At 41.6% G+C, this 22,789-nt stretch overlaps 1 protein-coding gene across 2 annotated transcripts in view; it reads left to right on the plus strand.

Annotated features, from left to right (window-relative positions):
- Positions 1-22,789, plus strand: part of pax7a (paired box 7a) — a 50,517-nt gene that overhangs the window by 2,394 nt on the left and 25,334 nt on the right. For both annotated transcript variants that reach the window (XM_076986049.1, XM_076986129.1), the window contains exons 4-5: positions 143-271; positions 18,561-18,760. In XM_076986049.1, the coding sequence (XP_076842164.1) occupies positions 143-271; positions 18,561-18,760 (329 nt within the window). The remainder of the gene's footprint in view (positions 1-142; positions 272-18,560; positions 18,761-22,789) is intronic.

Consider the following 22,789-nt stretch of genomic DNA (forward strand, 5'->3'; position numbering starts at 1 on the left):
GCTAACCCTGTTGAAACCCTGTAAATATATTATATTATATATATATATATATATATATATATATATATATATATATATATATATATATATATATATTGTTTTCAAATATATGTGCGTGTTTGTGTGTTTATCTTTATCTTAGTGAGTTCCATTAGCCGGGTTTTGAGAGCACGTTTTGGCAAGAAGGATGATGATGACGAATGTGACAAGAAAGATGAAGATGGGGAGAAGAAAACTAAACACAGCATAGACGGAATTCTTGGGGATAAAGGTGCGTTAATACGCCGAAAATTGGTTGCTTGATTTATGTGGTGAAATGAAGGCAGTAAGCGATGTTCATCACAGTGCTAGCTTTAACAAAAGACAAAACCGAAAGATAAACAGGGCATGTGTTGTTTATTCTATTCTACTTGTTATTGAAAAAGGTGAAATTTTGCATAATCCAGTTTCAAAGTTACAGTTCTTTGTTTTCGTCAGAAGGAATTAGTGCGTCCCTTCGGAAAATAAGTAGACTTTTTGGCAAAAAGCACTGATTTCATGCGGTTAGCTACTCAGTGCTTGCTAAATTATTTATGTGATATTAAGTATTTAGACTCCGTAAATTAATTTGGATAGCACATTACTATTTAGCGTATTTTACCTGCCAGTGTCGACAGCTGTCAGTTGACATTATTTATATCACTTTAACATTTAAAATCATGGAAGTAGGCCAGTGCAAAACTTTTAACCCCTGCAACTTAGCACCAAGCATCAAAGGTAGCATCCGCAAGAATTATGAAATATATCAGCAGGGCTATGACTTTCGTTTATGACAGGTTTATAATTTAAAATAAGACATTTAAGTCAACACTGTAACAATAATAATAATAATAATAATAATAATAATAATAATAATATCATCATCATCATAAAGAACAAGTCGTTTTTCTATTGATTTAACGAGTATTTTACATGAAGTATTTAATAATAATGACAGTGTTTGTTGACATTTTATTATTGTTATGAACGTTTTTATCATAGTCTATAGTTGTTTAATTATTTCATCATGTTATTTAGTCCTCAAACGGAAAGGCCGTTAGATTAGTTGGAGTATACGTTCCGTGTAACTGCTCATTAGTTGGTGCACCAACCATGGTCATAGTTGTTCATGCAAACCTTCAGCACATCTTCTTCTGAACTTCAGCATACGAACATGATCTTTTGGGCTTTTGCAGGACAGTGAGGTGCAACAGCACAATCCTCGCAATACTGACACGTGAATGGGTCTGTTCACTATTTTTAAAATCCTTGGGAAAACAAAGTATGTGTATCTGCGTGTAGAGGATGTACATGTGTAGGAAAATGACAGCTTGTTTTTGCTTTAATCTTGCAAAGTGTGCCGTAACACAGTCGTTTTATTTAGTGTGCTTTTGCGTGTGTCGTGGACTATTTTCTACATACGCTGTCTTTCAGAGAAAGTTATGATAACTAGTAAACTGCAGATTCGTGTGCAACTGGAATAATATTTTGAGATATTTAATTATCATATTATAGCTCCGTTAAGCAAAAATAAAAAACTACCCAAGGGCAACACAACCGATTATCCTGATTGTGAAAGTAGAACGTAGTTGTTTTGTCTGATGCAAAGCTTGAAATATAATTATACAGTTACTAAGAATGATAAACTTGTTCTTTGCAACCACAAAATTATTTAGTGTGTTTATGTTAGTGTGTTGGTGTATATTAATTACGGTAGATTTTATTTAAAATTGTTTTAGGTCAATATATCATGCAAACAGACTTGGCTTTCCTTTTTTATGCGTGTGCTATCAGAGGTGTTGCAGACTACATGTGTTAACTATTCTCACATATCTGTCTTAATAGCATCGTGTCTACACCATATAATTAAATGTGCTGTAAAATTCTTGAAAGGGTTCCTATTCCCCCGTTTAAGTTTGCCATCCGGATAACACTTAATAATGTTAAGACCTATTAGAGTTAGTGGAGAAAATGCTGTCTTTTGAATGGGTGGCTGTGTTTGAGAGGGGCGTAATAGCTCGCGGGTATGTTAGGAAACGCGTTTATCCTCAATCATCCCTGACTCGATCGGGTTTCAAGCACAAACGTAATGTTGAAGGGTTTTAAGCCCGATTAAACTGAGCCTTTTCTTTTCACTTTCATCTCTAACGGCGTACTCTGGCTTGCCCAGGGCATACATTCATGAGATTTTATTTTATAGGACAGAATTGTAATTTATTTTATGCATTTATGTATATATAGCCTATATATATGTATGTGTTTGTTTGTTACAGTTCTTCTAAACGATCTTATATATTCCATTTAACATTCGATGAAAAACAAAGGTTATAAATGTGGGCATAGGCTTATGCAGTCTTTGAAAAACTACACTTCATTTATACATTGACAAATGTGTAAATATTAACATTTTATGGTCGGGGCCGATACAATTCAGTCGCCCGGTGGGCTTCACCTGATGTCCTCGTTACGGAAGCCCACAAATTATGAGCGTCGGGAGAGTTTGCTAAAATCTGTCAAGCTTAATTAGTATCTAATAGGTTATGCCGAGGCGGGTAGCTCTTGTCTGACAGCTCACCTGGTCCTCCTTTTGTTTGTGAGAACCAGTCAAAGGGGACGTTGTGTGTGCGTGTGCGTGTGCGTGTGCGTGTGTGTGTGTGTGTGTGTGTGTGTGTGTGTGTGTGTGTGTGTGTGTGTGTGTGTGTGTGTGTGTGTGCGTGTGCGTGTGTCGGTGGTGGGGGGTCCTACGTGTCCGCACGTCCGTTTATCAGGAACCATCTGCACCGGCTACACAGGCAAACGTGTATGTTAGGACGTGTCAGAGAGAGAGAGACGATGGACACTTCAGCAAATCGGAGGATTACCTGAGGTTCTCAATCTAATCAAACAGAGACCAGACAGGATTTAGTCGTGTTGTGAGTGGATAATGACAGAGGGCCAGGAGAGAGATAGTGCCGTGTCAGGCAGTCCGACGCTCCAGGCTCGGTTTCAATGTGCATATTCAATTAAACAGAGAGTGTCGCGGTGGAACCTAAGGATATTTCCAACAAAAAGGAGACAAAGGAATGTTTGAATAATCAGATATCACTGTCATGAAGAACCAGAACAGACTGCCTGGACTCTCGGTCATATTTAACCAGGACAGACTGCCTGGGCGCTCGGTCATATTTAACCAGGACAGACTGCCTGGACTCTCGGTCATATATAACCAGGACAGACTGCCTGGGCGCTCGGTCATATTTAACCAGGACAGACTGCCTGGGCGCTCGGTCATATCTTAAGCATAACAGAGAACGCTTACCATTCTGCTTTAAAAAACGTGCAAAATATCGATTGTGAGTAATAAGTAGGCTAGTCTACATATGTTGTATCAAATTTATTAAACGCAAACGTCTTGCAAGTCTTGGTTCGATGTGCTTTTAATCAGTCTTCACTCGTTCATCACTAGTTCTTCGTCAGCCATCTTCGCCAATACCTTAACGTGAACGCACGTCGTATACGCCGTCCTTCTTGTGAACCAAACGTGGACCATTTATATAAAATAATATGCATACCCTACTTCGAAAGCCTCCCCGAAAGAGAAGCACAGGGGAGTGAAGCGGTCGAAAACTTCAAACAAATCCATCTAAAATATTATGTGTGAGCGCGAGAGAGAGAGATTTAGTGAAAGTATGAGGAAGTTATTTAGCTATTAATATCATTTTCCCCCAGGCACAGAGAGTCACTCCATCTGCACTTTCTCGCAGCTATTTGGCGGGGTTGAAATTGAGGGAGACCCAAATGCTGGGGAGAGATAACACAACCATCACAGCCTGGACCCTGTGCTGTGCATCACTGCATTAAACTCGGATTAACCTCTCCTTTCCCGTCTCTTACCACTCACCACTCTTCCCTGGAACTTATATCGCAGCATTTATTTACCAGCGTTTACAGAATAGCCCTATAAACTATAAACTTTATGATTTTAAGCGTTTATATTATTATTATTATTATTATTATTATTATTATTATTATTATTATTATTATTATTATTAAATAATAAAGCAACGACAATTACGTCTGATGTTGATTCAAGCGCACATATTGAAAGAGCATATTTTTCAAGCTGAAAGGGTATTATGACAATTATTGTTTTGTTTTACCTGTTCATATCAGAGATTTAAGTGCAACCTGTACGTCTGCATATGGCAATTTTGAAATATATAATAATTGTGCAAAATCTTCATCACTTTTTGTCTGTTTTGATAACAATTCTATTCGAAAAGATAATTGATTTAAAGATTAACGAAACGTTTGCGTAGCATGACTTGTCCACGTTCACCAAGAAAAAATTGATTTCCTAACCAGCTTCGAATTATATTAATTGCTTTTGAAATAGCATGTAGACTGAAATATAAAACATTTACATTTACAATGGATGTAGCCCATATAGCCATAATAGCCTAAATCGGAATTTAAAACGGATTGTTAATCGTAGTCTGAATACCATTGAATACCTGTTCTTAAAGAATAAGTAGTAAAACACAGGAGGTGAGGTTGTAAGGGCAGTTAAAGTAAATAGAGACACTCATAGTCTTTTTGATCTTTGAACGCTTTTACTTATCAGAACCATTTGTGATGGCAGATACGATGGGAGGTCTTCGTATTACGGAATTAGAATGGTATATTTAAGGCTGTCGGTCAATTAATTAATTAATCGTGCCGTACTGTAACAGACAAGCACAGCTTGTACCTGTGCAGAAATGTTAGAGAACAGTTATTTCATTTTTAGTATGTAGATTTTTGTAGCCGTTAAAGTGAATTCTTATTACTTATTACTGATTGAGAAATGTGTTTCAAGCACAAAAGCGAGTTGATAATCTTCTCATGCATTCTATTCGATTTTGCTGTTTGTTTGAAAGTGTTGAATTGTATTAGTATATTACTAAGGTTAACGTCCTTTAAATGTCACACGTCTATATATAATTTGTTTGTTTTGTTTAGGGGTAAAGTAACTTCATTAATTTATGAATAAGTAGGGTTTATGTTTATCACGTTCATATTTTGATAATGGCTCCAGAGGACCAGTGCACACCACTGATTTTGACATGCGTGGATCTCCGCCTTAGCCTCTCTCCTCTTATATTTGATTTGTGAGGGTGGATCATACTTGACACCGAGAAGCAACGACGCCGTTGTGCTCTGGCCTCGTTAAGCGGCGTGTGCGTGCGTGCGTGCGTGCGTGCGTGCGTGCGTGCGTGTGTGTGTGTGTGTGTCTGGAGGTGTTGGCTGCATGCTGGTATGAACGGAATAAGAATACATTGTGAATAGGTGAGCACTTTGACGAGTATTCAATGAACGATATCGTACGTAAGCAGCATAACTTAGAAAATATGTAAATAAGTATTATGTAAATAGTGGTATAAATAAATAGGTAAATAAGTCAATAAATATTGGCTTTATTTGGGTAGATTATAGGCCTACTTACAGTAACACTGTATGATATAATGCAATCAGTATAATATAAACATTATAATATAATGCAATCAGTCTGCCACAAAACGAATGATGCATCTAAGCGATGCTTACAAAATTCAGAACATTGTCTACGTTTAAAGGCCATCTATCCAAGCGTGCACATATGCAGCTTGAGTTTAACAGCCCGTCTTGTCAGTCTGATCACTGTCTAAAATATGATCTATGTTTTCCCGATATATTAGAAGACCGGTCTTCTAATACTTAAGTATAGAAAAAACAGTTTCTTTTGCGTACCCACGTCGGTCATTTGCACAGAATGCATACGCACCATCAATTATAATTGTTGTCCTCCCGTCATAATTATTCCCTACAGTTTTATAAAAGGCCTGCTTCTGGCGAGTGGACATAATTTGTCGTTTGGTCCCGTTGGCCACCATTGAAAGATCCGCTCAAGTGCCTATTAAACAACAATAGTGGATTCAGGGCTGCAGGAGAATTGCCAAAAGATGTCCAAAAATGACTCTCACTTGAAGATATCACCTCGCCTCACCAACCTCCAAGGAGCTCATATCGTCGACGAAAAAGCTGTTTTAGCAACAAGTAGGCCTAATTGGTAAGAGTCTTAAAATGTAACAAATGGTGAAATCAACAGTTTGAACGTTGCATTTAGTGAACCTAATATATTTAACACGAGTAACATTTCAGGACGCTTGTCATTAACTAAACAGCAATAGATAAACAAACAAACAAAAAGCAAATAAACAAATATAAACAAGTACGTAGGCTATACGAAATTGCATATTTGAGAATTTTTTTATAATTATAGTACAACTAATTTGTTCTCGATGTGAAAATTTGTTATTGACCAGGCGCGCTACTTTCACAAAAGAAATTCAGACTGCGCGAGTTCATCAGTCGTTCTTTGTGGCATGTATCTCACTAAACGTTCAATTAGGCGGAGAATTTGAAGCTGACACGGATACGCCATCCAGCGAGCTTCTGCTGTGTCTGACTCGGAACTCATAACTTGACCAGCCTTCCTTTTACTGAAACGAATGCGTTGAACCTGTCAGATCCAATTAGAGCTTCTAAACGCATAAATGCTCCCTTCAGAAACAGTAGGCGGTGAAAAGCGGCTGTACCCCTTCCCAGTCCTGCTGTTGACGTGCAGAGTAGAGTTTATGACTAGAGGAGGTTTGTTCAGAAATGTGTGGGGATTATAGGGCAAACCATCGTGTTCAGTGTCGATCCCTTCTAATTGGGTATGAAATTAATTAGGGTAGACGTCCCTTTAAGACCTTAACGTTTCAAGCATTTAAAGGTCTAACTGTGGATTAATGGCTTATAGCCAATATTAAAATTTATTGCTGTTTTAAAAATTGTAATACTGCCTGTCTACCGTCAAAAGAACTCAACAAAATAGATTGTCGTTTTTTCACGTAGTTTTTTTGTTCCGTGATTTTGCAGAGTTCGTTGCTATAATTTTTATACTTCATTCCCTCCTTGGGCAAATAAATAGGTTCTTAGAATGCTCTTTTTTATAGGAAACACTGCTGTGAATATTAAGGAAGACTGTGCTTTGGGTGGACATTGTGTGAATTGCATTATTTGCACTCTCCTTTTCTGCACTTTGTGTGGGTCTGAATGTGTGTTTTTCGCTCTTTGAATAAGATATCGGGGACTGCTTGAACCATCCTCCATACTGGTTGAATGGAGAGAAAATTCAATTGTCTTCTTTTTCATGAAAAGCATTTTGTTCTTTAATTGAATGCTGCCTTCCTTTGCTTGTGTCGGTCCTACGACCTCTCTGAAGTCTGACAGACTCCTCTCTCCATTGTCAGACAAAGTGCTTATGAAAAAAGAGAGAGAGAAAGAGAAAAGGGAGGAGGGAGAAAAAAGAGCCCTCTGTTATTTTGTGTCTCGAGATTTTGCACACAGGCTATTCAATGGAGTTGATGAACTCCTTCAAAAAGTTTATTAAGGCTAAGAAGACAATGAGGACTAAAGCCTCTGGGCTAGGCAGCAGACAGTTTATAAACTAGCGTCCATTGTCCATCAGAGGCAGATGCATGAATACTTGTGAATGGGGTCTTCAAACTGACACGATCAGGCTGGACAGCAACATGTTAAAAGGAGAGAGATAGATGGAAAATAGAGGTTGAGAGAGATGAGAGGGGGGGGGAGAAAGAGAGATGAGAGAGAGGGAAGGAAAATGAGAGGGAGATGAGAGATGAGAGAGAGAGAGAAAGAGAGAGAGAGAAAGAGATAGATGAGAGAGTGCAGGGCATCTATTTGCCTTAGTGTACATGGCCAGAGACTTCGGGGTATCCATTGATTAAATTTTCAAACTTCAAACTTTACTTACTCCTTCAGTACAAGAACCAATGCAAACATGTCAGATCTACAAAGTGAGCTCAACCTCCTTTTGGTGTTGTGTGTTCATTGCTGCTATTCACTCCTGGATGTACACATGTTCACTGGATGTGAAATTAGTGTCATATTTTCAATCTTTTGGCAATAGTACATTTATTTTTTTGGCAAATTAGAGAAAATTCTCTCAAGCTGGGATTCACCATTGCAGTAAATGGAAAAATATATATATATAAACTACACTCATTCAAGTCAGCATACCCTCTCTGTTTCTTTGCCTTTCACCATCATAGGGAGGCATGTGATTTGCAACCATACTAATGTGCTCATAATCTCCCTAAAGTGTGAGCCCAGTGCATAGGTGATCTGGTGTTGGCTATGGTGAGCCATGAACAAGCCCCGCCCCAATCTGGCAGGTGTCAACATTAGCAACACAATTGGCTCCCAGAGCACTAGTGAATAACTTCAGCTGTGTGTGGTGTAGTGAAAAGGTGGAGGGACAACTACACCTAGCTGGCATACACTGAAAGACCAGGGCCCAGGCTCCTTTAAACAAACAACTAAAATAAAAAGACAGGATGATGAAAAGATCAATAATGTGTTAGTTGGTGAAACAGAGCTCTGATGGCTGTGGCCCTTGGAGATGTGTTTTTCTTATTTATTGTTGTTTTCTTCTTTAATATTGTGAGGCACTTCTTGTTGGTATTGGTGATCCAATTTACACTGGAGTCGTAGCAGGCCCAGTCTGATATTTGGCTGATAATTTGTTTACGATGAGGTCGGCTCAACAAGCTGCCCACAGCCTAAGGGACTTGTAAACTAATGACCTCAGATATGTGCACTTAAAACTTTGTGATGGGCCCAAACTCTCTGGGGACAGTGCAGCACTGGGTAGGGGCCGGGTCGATATGCTCGTGGGATTACAGGTCTTTGCTTTCATTAGACAAAGCTTTCACTGAAGAGTGTAGGGGGGTTTGCAAAAGGGATGAAGTGACATTGGGGTTGCTAGCTTTTGTCATTTTCAAGTAGGTGTTTGTCCTGACAAGAGAAAACAATGTCTCCAAAGGCCATTTCTGTGTCTAGCCATCTCTCTTGGTAATTCTGGACCATGTCTTCGGACAGGACAAGGGTTGTCAATGGCACAAATTAGGCCTCTAAAGGGTTTTAACTCCAAGGTGAATTTGTTGCTGGAGTGGGAGGCAGTTCTGATTTAATTGGATGTTTTAGAGCTGTTTTCTTGCCACCCACTCAAAATATCTCTCAGAAAACAAATAGAAAGTAAAGGGCTCTTTGGCTTGTTGCTCAGGTTTGTGTGAAGCACATCTCATAAAGTGAGTGTTTTGATTATATTGCATGCTCTGAGTAGATATGGATATATACAGCCATCAAACCAGATCTTGCTGGTCTGTGGTTGAAAAAAATCCCATAGGTTGGATATTAGAAATTCTCTCTTGTATGATTTCACTTTTCCTGTATGATTTTCTCTTGTTGGAAATTTTAAAACATGAAGACAGAAACACTATTTTCAATGCACATTCATTAAGGGACTCTTGTTTTTCCGGGCTTGGAATCTATTTATTGTGTATAGTTTGACACTTATTTCTCCAAATTGCTCCTTTGTGCTGAAAAGACCCATTTATACTGAAGAAAGCTGCATTTTTTGTGAATACTTGTGTTTTTTTTAATGGCTTCTAGATTTAAATGCCTTTGTTGAAGCTGAAATGTTTGGGGTTGTAATTTCTTGATATGTTCCAATCCACCCTTTTCTTTTTTCACAAAAAAATCATTAATTTTTCATGAAACTGATAAATATATATTTTTCTTATTCTTCTTATTCTATGCAAATATTGTTTTGTTCAGAACTGTATAAAGAGTTATTTACAAAAGTAATCAAAAAAAAAACTTTTTTCCAGATCTCACAATGTTGTCAGACAAGTTTTTTGTGTGTGTATGTGTCTTACTGCCTACAAAACACTTATGCATGTATTGTGAAATATAGAAACATAAAGATAATTATATGAAAAATAAAATGAACATATAAAATACAGTAGACAATGAAAACGCCCTTTTAAACAGCAATTGGTCTTTCAATTATACGCATTTTGTATGTGGTGAAGATGAAAAATATTTGACCCATCAGACTTATACTCTTTTCTTCGCTTTGCAGTGTCTTTCAGGAGATATATGCACCATATGAGTTTTTTTCCTATTAAGGAACTTAACAAAGAAGTGATTCATCATAGATCGCAATGTGCTCGCAAAGTTCTGTAAATCATTTAGAACTTTGTCGTCTTCGATTTTCGCTGCCTGCCAAAGATGTCAAAGTTTTGACAGCTGGCACGGATGGGGACACTGTACCGGATTATTGCGCTTCGCTCGTTACCACCAAGGCGCACTGGAAAAGACAACAGGCATTTCTCCCTAATTTCATTACAATGGAGAAAATGCCCCACATAATGTGCAACACTAATTAAGTTTGGAGCCGTGCGCGTAGTCTGAACACTGATGAATTAGAGTCATTCACACCATGCTCGGGTGCTTTAAAATCACCATTAGCGCATGCTACTTAGGGCCATAACATCGCCCATTTTATGCTTTTGATCTCCTTCACAAGTGGAATCTTCATTATTTTCATTTAACAAGTGGCCATTTTTGGGGGGCGACCACCAAGACAATAAACATGTTCCTAGAGTGTTGCGAATCAGAAATGTGTTTTTTCTTTTCACCAAGTTAAAAATGCGCAGGCGGTGGGCAGTGTGCTTAGAGACCGCGAGCGTTAGAGGCCAAAGCAGCTTGCGCGAGTCCTGTAACTTCAAACGGAAAAGGGCTCGCCTCCCATATTTAACTAATGCGCTTATTTATGCATCGTCTGTCGCCGTCTCCTCGGGGAACGCGCGCTCTCATTTTGAAATACTTTCATTTTCCTCTTACATTTTAAAGCTGCAATGTACAACACTGATCTGTGATGCAAATATCAAGCACCAGGACGGGTTACTGTAACCCTGAAAGGCAGACATTTTCACGAGCTTTCCATCAGCCACGACGAATGGCTGGAGTAGGCCCACGACACACCTCTCGCGCCAATGTGGTAATATGACAATGCGAAAGAACTGCTACGAATTTCTCTCCGGAAAGTTCCTTCCACCGTTGTGCATAATCAAATAATGAAACACATTTTTAACTATTATGATGTATTTTTCCTTATTACAAAACTCTTGTATAACAATAACAAATAAATATAAAGCAAACAAACACATAAATAAATATAAAACATGTGCATTTTTGTTTGTAAAAAATTGTAAATATCCTAATATTATACTATACATTCGCTTCATCCTTTCTTGCAGGTGAGCTACACATACGCGCCTTTTCTCACTGCGTTCTGTTTCCATGGCAAACTTCATGCTGCACATTCTTGAGGCAGAAATAAACCGGCCTGCCTTGTGGCCTTCAGTCAGAGCTGCAATGTTAGCGTTTGATTTCCTGAGCTGCTTCTCCTCTTCAGGCCCTTTCATTTTAGTTCCTTTACCCGAGTTCCCCTAATTAGCATAGACTCAGCCTATCAAAAACGAAACTGTTTTCATTTTTACTGAAGTTGGAGGCATTGTGTACAGTTCAACTGGAAATTGAAGGTTTTTTTGTCCAAGTGGAAAGTAGGATAAGATGGCCCAAAATAATCAAGTTGCGGTTGTTTTAGAAATGTCCACTCTTTAAAGTCTGTTTTCCAAAGCAAAAAAAAACCCCTCAACGTATTCTCCTCCAGAAAGGTGCTGTTGGATGTTTGAAAATTGCAGACGGAGGATAATCCCGCCCTCTGAGCCCTTCACGCTGTCATATTCACGCATGCCTGTCCCCCTGGTGCTTGGGCATGCGGAGGCAATATGTCAGCGTTTATCGATACCCCGCCGAGCTCTGCGGCCCTGTCACAGCCCCATTCAGGCCCTAATGGCCCCCTGAGGTGCGGCATCTATGAGGGGCTCAGGGAGCCGGGAGGCCCTGGGACTCGCACCACTGTTGGAGGCAAGGCGTGTGCTCCCACGGCGACGCCGTGCCCCCGTGCACATGACAGGAGCCATGAAAGGCCAGTGCCTCCTCTACTCGATCTTCCTCTGTCCCTCTCTTCTCCTCTGCACCCCCCCCCCTTCAAAAAAACTTTTTTTTCTATCTCACTGAAAGAAAAAGAAGGTCTAATTGTTTGTTGTGGGAGCCAAAGTTTATAGACCCTCCCACTTTTTTACTCTTTCTCTCTCCTGTTTTTTTCTCAGGATTTTTCTCAGGTGCTCATTTGTCATAAGGATGTGAGTTTTGAATCAATAATGCAGAATAAAGTGTAAAGTAGAATTTCCTTCAGGACTGAAGGTACATAAAGGTTGGAGTAGTTTTGACAATGACACTGAAAGGTAGTTTGAGGCGGCTATCCTGAGGTAGCGGTGGAAAACTCTTCACTTGTTTGTAGGCAGCAGAATATTAAAATTGTTTTTCATGAGATTGTTCCATTGAGGTTAACATTAGTTTTCCAACTAAGCATTTCTTTACTTTAGTACCAGGTCCAAAGCATATTTAATCTTAGTCATATATATCTTCTCCAAGTCTCTTGTTTGAAGGCAGTACCACTTAAACTACTCTCAATAGGGAATGCTAGCCTTCACAGAGGAACACAGGATTTGTCCATTGAGCTGATGTGTGTGAGCATCTGGTCAACTGAGCAGCAGTGAAGCCGTTGAATGGATGAATGAGCACAACTCAATGGGGGTTGTGTTGGAGTGTCAAGTACACAACCATGGAAAGTGTCTGGACGTATTTGAACTGTCCCTTTCTGTACTGTAGATGTCTGATGTAGAAAGCAATGAGGCTAATGTTCTTCCTTTTGAAAGAAAATCGCATTTTCAAAGTTCGATTTTGTCTCGTAGCATGTAAACTTGTTTGTGAACTGGATTTTTCTGCAGAAGAATATAAAACAATATCTCAAGAGTTTTAGCACAAACACTTTAAGTATGGCAAACTGGATCTGAGAGCAATCTAACAAAAAATGCTAATTCTTTCCGTCAGTTATTTGATCTCACTGCAACATCCCCACAGTGGATCCCCCCATACCTTCCTCCTCCTTCCTCTTCATCCGTAGGCACACCGGTATCTGAGATTCAATCCCCCAAACAAACCTGCAGACAGTGAAAGAGCAATGGGTTTTTATATTCAGGCTGCGAGCCAGGGAGATTGCTGCAGGAGGGAGATGTATGTCAGAGATATCCTTAGCACAATCATTTAGATCGTTTGGCACAACTGCGCTTTGGTTTGGGGACTGTTTGTACAATGATGGCCTTCACCCACCCCTACCCCATTTTACTCTGACTGACAAAAAGTGTAATTACAGCAACTCGGACAAAAAGTACATATAAAATAAACTTGTAAACAAAAAATTAAGATGGGAAGAGATGTGCTGTTATTTTTGTCCTATGGGTGTATAACGGGTGGGGGCTGTGGGGTTGGGTTGGGGGTTGTTGTCATTAACACTCAACTGGTGTCATTCGCTCCTCCAAGGCTGGTCCTTTTGAACGGCTGTAAAATAGCGAGCGTGAGGGCCTGATTGTAATTATGCTGGAACTAATATGCTTTTCAAAATGAGCCATTATGAGCTAATGCTGCAGTGCGAAAGCCCTGACTGGTTTTGTCCCTCTGTCTTGGGTAGTTTGCAAGGTACAGCTGATATCGAGGCCATTGGTCACGGTATTAAAAAAAGGCTCCATGGAATCTTGCCGTAATTTTGAGCTAATACTGATTCAAAGGCAGTCACAGCAGATGAGGTTGAGGCTGTTCCTACCTCCCTCTCACCATGTCATGGAAGCTTTTTGTCATCCTTTATCCCTGACTAATACAGAGGATTCCGGGTGATGTCAAAATATCTCACTTTTAGTTCCAGTTCCAATGTTCTATTCAATTGTCCCTCTTTTTTTTATTTTTGACAGAGAGATCATTGACGCCCTTTTTTTGGTACAGGGTAGCTGCAATATTATAATAATCCCGACTCTCCAAGAAGCTGTGTGAATTAGACCCTATTAGGACCTCGGAAATAAATGTATTTGACATCTGCATATGAGGTCGATCTTTGTTTTTCAAGGCTGTACACTGGTGTATGTAAAGAGCTTTCCCATCTACGTCCTTTGCATGTGCTAGTAACTTACGTAACCACAGCATTGCGCTCCGCATCAAGAACGTGCACTAGACCCACGATAGCTGTGGCACCCGCACATTCTCTTTGTAAGGGAGCAAAAGTACATAAATACAGCCATGGAGCCCAAGTGCACTGCTGGCAGGCCTTTTTATGAACTGGCCGTCTGCAAAGTGGAGTCAGTCGAGGCCATATTGCTTCATGCTTCACTCGGGGGGCCCTGTTGAATGGCCCCCAGAGAGACAGAGTGGGTGTGAGAGGAGGAGCATAAAAAGACAATGGGGAGGGCTGGGCCAGGGAGCAGGGCCATGTTCAAGGTGTGATGGATATCCCATCTGTCGCAAGTCAGGGCAGAACATATGCACAGCACTAACCAAAGGGCTAACCGACTGGTTTAATGGACTTAAACAGGACTGAATGTTTTTTAGCTAACAGGGAGACGCTTTGAGGTGCCAAGATGATGTCTGGCTGTTGCTTCTCAGTAATGGATCCTGGGGGGATGGACATAAAGCAATGATGGAGTGGTTCATAAAATGTTCAAAAAATTTTCAAAAAATGTTTAGTGTGCTACCTTGATAGTCCTGTAGAGTGTCTGTGTGGCTTTTGTGTTTGGGTGGAACTGTTAAATGACACTGTATGCCAGAGACCCCTTGAGCACTAAAATTATGAATTATTGGTGACTTCAATCAGAAATACTTTTAAAAGATTTTTATATTTCTTGATTAAAAGGGATACACTTACAGAGACAATGTGAAAATAGTCCTCCTATTACATTTCCTTTGAAAAGATTCCTTAGAACATGCACATGCCTTCATTTTGTCAGCAGTATTTCCTCATACTGTTGCTTAATTGAAACAGATTCATTTTATGTGATTCATGCATTGTTAGCAGCCTAAACATTCCCACAGGGGAGCCAATGGCCTGCTGTTAATTAATGACATTCAATTCAATAAAACAGTTCTTTGTTTTTGGCACAAGTTTATCTATCACCACCTCTTATTGGTCCATAAGGGTTTGTCTTTAACGAGGCATGATCTCGACAGAACATCTGCTTTGCACCTGACTTATCCCCAATTAAATTTTGCCCAATGTCAATATTTAGTTAAAGACCACACTTGGACCCTGAAGGAAAACATTTTCTGGCAGTACCACTGTCTGAAAGGAACATAATTAGGCTTTAATTGCCTGATAAGTGAGCAGGCATCAGCTTGACGACTTTATCAATATTCCCAGAACCTTTAAATGGAATTACAGAACAGTCATTATGTGAAGGATTAATCAGGATGTACCTTATTGTTTTAAAACAGGACGAACTGTTTGCAAATTGACCTTAGGATCCATAGGGATTTGGCTTCACTGAAGGTGATAATTATTCACCATTTTATTATATTGTGATATGTCTTTCAACAGACGGAGGAGACACAAAGCATACATAATTGTCCTAAATAACAACATAATTTTCCTCAAAACAGTTATTTACACACTTTATATATCAAAGTGCTCCAGTTCCCACCAACAGATTTAGAAGCAATGTATCAGCCTTACATAATTCTGGATAGTCTAGTACAAATCCAGGTTCAAACTCCAGCTGTCTATCCACAAAGTGGGCAGTTATTCAGACCAGTGCTCTCCTCACAGCTTAGCTGGGTCTGAGGCTTTAGCCATATTACCCGTGTGCCATAATCCACTCTAGACTGTCACAACCAGAACAAACTATGACCAGAATAAAAGCCCAGCATCCCAATCAGAAGATCTGGTTGGGACAGAGACGGGGCTTGTATTGCTCGTCTCTTTCTGCTCTATCACTGCTAGCGTCTGTTTCATTACCATAATCCTTTGGTCATTGTCGTGGGTGGGGCAGAATGGGGGGTGCTGACCTTCAATCCTGGGCGTGTTTTCCAAACTTCACAGAGCTACCAAAAGCTACACCATAAGCATTACTCACACCACATCTGGTGTAGCTTTCAGCCATAGCTGAATGTGAGTATGTTGCCATAGTCCTAAAGCTACAGGATAATAAAGTGGACTGTGGGACTGCAGTTACCTTCATTAACTCAGAGGAGCCAGGTGAGTTTACACACCTCCAAAAAGATTGAAATCACACTGTGATGTGCAGCCTACTTGAGCTAACAGAATGTAGCATCACACAGAGGTCACTGGGGGGTGGGGTGGGAGCTCACTCCCCTCCCCCTCAGGAGGCTGAGGTGACTTTGGAAAGTGATCTGTGTAGACCACTGCACTGGTCTCAAGTGCAGTCATGGCGTGTTAGTGGCAAATCGCTGTGCCGCATCCTCATGAAAACCAACAAAAAGATATTCCCAGATATGTACATATTCAAGTTCGTATGTTCAAGGGTATATTTTTGCTAGCGAGCTGCTGGTGAGAGAAAAAAAATCAATCTTTATTAAAAGATGGGAAGAGGAAATAACTGATTTAATGAATGCGGCCTCATGTCCTGCAGCTGCATGTAATCCGTTGAGAATCATTGAGCCTGAGCTCAGGGAGACAAAAAAGACGGTCGGCGAAGACTTCTCGAGTGGCCTGTAATGATAGTCTCCATATAATCCCCTAATTCCTTGTTTAATTAAACTCCAGAGCAGGCCTTGAGACCAAGCCAGTTCAGTTGTTCTTTTATTAATAGTTGTTTTATTTCCTTTGGATTCCTACTGTGAATTTTTGGCCATGTTCAAAACATACTTGCACAGACTGATGGACGGACTCACACACACAAACACACACACATACACACACACAACACTATCCAGATAGGCCCTCTTTGTCATATTCTTTGCTGGGGCCGTGGATGCTGCACTAGTCCTGGAGGGGTTGATGGCCAAGGGGCTGAGAGTTGGTGTGTGTGGAGCTGGCGGTTGGTGGCCGGGGGGACTGGGGGTGCTGGTCATGGGGGCTGGGGGTGCTGGTTGTGGGGGTTGGGGTGTGCTGGTCGTGGGGGCTGGGGGGTGCTAGTCGTGGGGCTGGGGGGCTGGGGGGCTGGGGGTGCTGGTCATGGGGGCTGGGGGGTGCTGGTCGTGGGGGCTGGGGGTGCTGGTTGTGGGGGCTGGGGGGTGCTGGTTGTGGGGCTGGGGGGCTGGGGGGGCTGGGGTGCTGGTCGTGGGGGCTGGGGGTGCTGGTCGTGGGGGCTGGGGGGTGCTGGTTGTGGGGCTGGGGGGCTGGGGGTGCTGGTCGTGGGGGCTGGGGGGTGCTGGTCGAGGGGGCTGGGGGTGCTGGTCGTGGGGGCTGGGGGGTGCTGGTCATGGGGGATGGGGGGCTGGGGGGTGCTGGTCGTCGGCTCCGTAGCTGATCTGGCTGGAGGGAAGTGGGCAAACAGAAAGGCTGTTGTGAAGTGGTCCAGCCTGGAAGCTGCCATGCAGTAGTGGGAAGGGAGCACACGCCGGCTCAAAGGAGATTTGCCTCCTCCATGGCAGCTGAGGCATTGCGGGGGAATGAAAATGCTTAGAGCCTCTCTCTCTCTCTATCTCTCTCTCTCTCTCTCTCTCTCTCTCTCTCTCTCTCCCTTTACCTCCCTCATTCTCTCTCCTCTCTTCCTTCGTTCTGCCTTTCTCTCACTCCCTGTGGATGATGCAAGACTGCAGGGCCTGGAGCAACACGCCCGTGTTCTGCTGTTTGTCAACACTTTGCCGTTTACAGCAGGCAAATGTGCGAGTGCATTTTTTATTTTATTTTTTATGACAGGACCTTTCAAAAGCCTCGTTGGCTCCATGAATAGGTATACAGACGTGGCTCCCAAGTACCGCATGATGCAATTTTAGACTCAATTATCATGGTAATATGTAGCAGTAGTATAACCAAGCACACACCGTATCTCTACTCACAAATGCTCCTCTTGGCCTGAACTGTAATGGAGCCTGGGTTTGCACAGCCAAATACATCCCTGGCTAACACACGAACCGCCAGCTGCAGTCGGCACTCATGTTTGACAGCGTGTTTGGGGGGGGAGAGCCTTGGGGGGGGGCAATGTACAATTTGTTGTAATATGTTTTGAACCCTAGCTCCAAACACAAAGAGTGGGGAATTCAATGGCCCAGGAGTAATACAGTATCATACTTATTTGGAGCGGGTGCCTCTTAGCTGCTAGCCTCAGGCCGGTATGGGGAGAATGGCAGGGCTGCAGAATGGTAAGGTGTCCTGTGTAGATTACCCCAACCCTCCCAGTGACATCCCCAGGCTTCGAGAGCTCAGTGGAGGGATTAGGCTTGTGAAGGCCCCACGCATGTGAATAAGAGCCATATGAATCAAGGCCTGGGCTCTATTTGAAGATAACAGAGTATTAATACTGCTGTATTTGCACTTCCTGAATTTCCTTCTAAATTCTTTGTGTCTCAGAGTTGATTATATAAAGAGTTTGCTGATCAGATAACTTTCATGTGCTGTGTTGTACAAAATATTTGAATATTTGCTTTCTTTGTATAAATTTTGTGCCAACAAGTCAAGTGTGTTTGTGTGTATGTGTGCGCGTATGTGTGTGTGTGTGTGTGTGTTTAACACTTACATTGGCATGAAGTTTTTCCTGATGTCTCTTTCTAAATGGCAGGTCACCGTACGGACGAGGGCTCGGATGTGGAGTCAGAGCCAGACCTGCCGCTGAAGAGAAAACAGCGACGCAGCCGTACGACATTCACCGCCGAGCAGCTGGAGGAGCTGGAGAAAGCCTTCGAGAGAACACACTACCCCGACATCTACACCCGAGAGGAGCTCGCCCAGAGGACCAAGCTGACAGAGGCCCGTGTGCAGGTCAGACACGCGCACACATGCACACACACACACACACACACACACGTACACACATGCACACACACACACACACACACACACACGTACACACACACGTACACACACATACACACACAAGCCCACTTGTGCCAGTTCAGCAACTGCTACACATGCCTGACTGCTCATACAGATACTAACTGCATGATTGGTGCTCTGAGCAAATAGTCAGGAGTCAAGTTAAGGTGATGATGTAAATCACAAGCCATTGACCAGCCATAACCACTACCATATACAGATATTAAATATAAACACACACAAATACATGTGGCCATTTGGATTTGCATCAAAAGCAAGAATGCTGTTCCATACACCCCTGTGTGTTTTACTCCATACACCACATACAGCATCTGTGAAGAGCGAGTTGGTGTTTGATTAAAAGTTCACCAGGAGCACATGCTCCCGCCAGGTGTGTGCAGCTGCTGCGCTAGTAATTATTCAAACTTCCGCTGGTTATCTATCAGAGTTTCATACTCTTACTTTCTGTAACAGACCCGGTAGACAGTAAGAGTCAGAATCACAAATCTGCAAATCCTGTATTACCAGCTTTTAAGACCATTAGAGCAATAGAATAGAATAGAATAGAATAGAATAGAATAGAATAGAATTCAACTTTATTGTCAATGCACATGTCGCAAGTACAAAGCAACGAAATGCAGTTTGCATCCATCCAGAATTGCTAGCAAAAATATAAATATGTATGTTAGAGATGTACAGTAACTTGAGTGTGCTGTGACTAAGTATAAATATATACAGGTTATGAATGTACAGGCTATGGGCAGGTTATAAATATGAAAGGTATAGAGTATAATAAATAATATAAGTATGTACTTATGGACAGATTAGATATTTACACAGTATATACAACAGTGGGCAGTATATACAACAGATGAAAGAGCAGGTAAGTCCGTGTGTTATAGGTGTATGTTAGGACATAGTCCATCGTTGTTATTCTGATATCAAGAAACAGAGTTCAGGAGTCTAACAGCTGTGGGAATAAAACTGTTCCGGTACCTGGTGGTCTTAGTCCGGAGGCTCCTGTAGCACCTCATAGAGGTGCATTTTCACCAATTGTCAATGGAGTTCAAATTCACAGCCTTATTACAGTGTTAGTTACTGAAATTAACAAACATTTAGGCCTGTTTGTCGTGTAGGCCTTTAGAAGTTAATATATGTGCATCCGTTACAACTTAATGCTCTGAAAATACTGCCAATAAATTCAATTTCTGATTTCATAAGTTCCATTAATGTTGTATGATGCTGTTTTCTCATTTTCAGTAGTGATGGTGCCTATCTTTTTGTAACTCAGTTCATAGTAACATTGTGTTACCATGCTACCATGGTAACATTGTGTTACATTGAGTAACATTATAACTCAGTTCATTTTGCATTTCATGGTGTGGCTCCAGATCCAGTTGCCATAATTGCTTTGCAAGTAGATTTGTACTAACAATGTCTAATAATTTGGGAGCAAATTCATTAAGAGATTTGAAACTTCAGCTGTTCTTTATACATTTCAATCGAAGTTCAGAGTAACATGATTTGATTTTACATACCTGTTTATTTTCTTTAAAAAGTCAAGTTGTTACCAAATAACAAAACAGAGTATTTGCATAAATGCTATACAAATACATTAGCACTTAGCTATGCAAACATATTTGAGTATGAAACCTTCTTTTTGACATGCTTTCTCATTTATTCCCGTGACTCTGCCTATCACATATGTTTCTGAGAGAGACTGTCTGTTTTGACCATTCTGTTACCTCCAGGAAGGACGACCCTCTGTGGCACACCCATTACTCTGGAAGATAGTTTTACCTAACATTTTCACACCCTGAGCATCTGAAATGCTTTTTGACAGCTTTTGTACCTTCTAATTTTATGGGACACCGAGAGGCAAATACAGTAGAGTTATAGCAGCAGCTGCTCGGTGTAAGAGGGTCCGCTGGTGGGATGTGAGGCGAGCAAACAGACAGAGAAAGAGACGAAATGCATTCCTGATGGGTTCCTCATCTCTCCACTCGGCCATAATCTCTTCCTAGTTCTTAAAAGCCGCTCCACATAGCATCCATTTCTTTTGCTCGTGGGAGACTCCCTCTATAACGTTAATCAATCAAGGGTTTGAAAAAGAAAATATAAATTAATAGCAAGGATGGTCAGGAGCGCTGTTCTTTATTTCCTCCAAAAATTCTCTCTCTCTCTCTCTCTCTCTCTCTCTCTCTCTCTCTCTCTCTCTCTCTCTCTCCCCTCTCTGCCCTCACTGGACCTGTTCTATGTGCTCACAGTCCCCATCAAACCAGACACACAGGCAGGCTAACGGATTCCACATATGTCTCTCTTTGTCTCCCAGTGGTCAGCAAAGAAGACATATGTGTCTAAATGGCTGTATCCCCCAGCTCATGGGAGGATGCAAAGAGATTTATCCGCTGTTTATTTTTCATAATACTCTACACTTAGGATGTCCTCTTAGACAAATGTGAACACAGGGACCAGATGCACGTTGGCCCTGAATCTATCTGCCTCATCTGTTACACGGAACAGTGACTGGTATGCTGGCGACAGGGCGTAACACTACATATGCACTGCTGTGAATAAAAATGCTCAAGGGGACAAAATTGTCCCCTTGATTTTGAATTATGGAAGAAAACGAGGAGGACAAAGAACAGAGAGCAGACAGTATTTTAATGCTTGTGTGTGCCTTGTCAGCAGGAATGTCATTCCCCTATCCTGCATAAATCTAGGTCCTTTAGCATATGCCATTAGCAACACTGTCAACTACATGGTTGCTGTTTTTTGTTTTTATGGACTTCTTCTCTCACACTGTTACTGGACTGCCAAGCGGTTACAGGAAAGCCACTATGTTTCTTTGTTCCTGTGGGTTTGATAAGGAATATTCAGCTACAATTTGTAAGTCAGTCAAACATTTCAGGTGCAGCATCAAGACCCTGTGGGTAGTGTGTATGTGTTTATGGCCATTGATGCAAATGAGAGATGACAACACAAAGAAAAAACTGTGCAAGATGAGGGACTGAAGGGACAGGATTTCATCCTGAGGGCTAACCGAGTTTAAAGATGTCATTTGAAAACCTGAGGTCGGTGTGCAGGTCAGACGCACGCACGTGCACGCACCCACACGCACGCACGCACGCACGCACACGCACGCCATGGTCTATAGTCATGGATATCATTTGTTAATGCCGTTTTCCTCATAATCTAATTCTGGGACACTTTGAAAGTTTTCAAAGGTCAACTCAAACTTTTTTAACAAGTTGCAGTTCATTGCTGTTGAACTGGTGGCCTGAGAGTGGGATAAGTGACTGTTGAGGTGAGTCCTTTTATGGATGTCCCCTCCTTTTATAGACATTCCCACCGTTTCACCTTGCTCGTGTCATTTTCCTTTTATTCTGTTGGGTTTGTTTCACTCCCATGGTGAAGCTGACCATCTGAAGGAATCACCAGAGAGACATATTGACCTCATTCATGCTACTGGATGGTGTTTGGGGCCAAGATGGCTTCTTGGGACTAAATTCAAAAGGGATGAGTGCAGAAATGTGCCCGTCTAATCAGTGGATTTGGCGAGGTGTGCAGGTATTGCTGTAAGACAGATACGTCCCAAGGCTTGAACAAGACCTTTATACTTAACACATTGGTCCTTTAAGCGTCATGAGAATATTCTCATACATGCCTGTACGCAGCTAGAGACAGTGGGAGATTTCTGTAGCAGAATTGATCTGACTGGTCTGGCTCAAAACAAAGCCAGTGTGTTTTTAATGTGGTTGGCTCTCCCCAGCTGGGCTTTTTGGACAGACCTTTGGCCAGGCTGTGAGCTGCTCCTCCACAGCTGTGCAGACCCGTCCTGCAGATGTCAGTTTTGTGGGCTTGGAGAAGAGGGCAGCAGGGTGAGGGAGAGGGCAGAAGAGGGGCCTCTGCCCCCTGGTTCATCTGCCCCAGGCTCATAACACATCAGGGCAAGGATTCTGCAGCACCTCTCAA

The sequence above is a fragment of the Brachyhypopomus gauderio genome, chromosome 1 (genome assembly GCF_052324685.1).
Source record: "Brachyhypopomus gauderio isolate BG-103 chromosome 1, BGAUD_0.2, whole genome shotgun sequence".
NCBI lineage: Eukaryota > Metazoa > Chordata > Actinopteri > Gymnotiformes > Hypopomidae > Brachyhypopomus > Brachyhypopomus gauderio.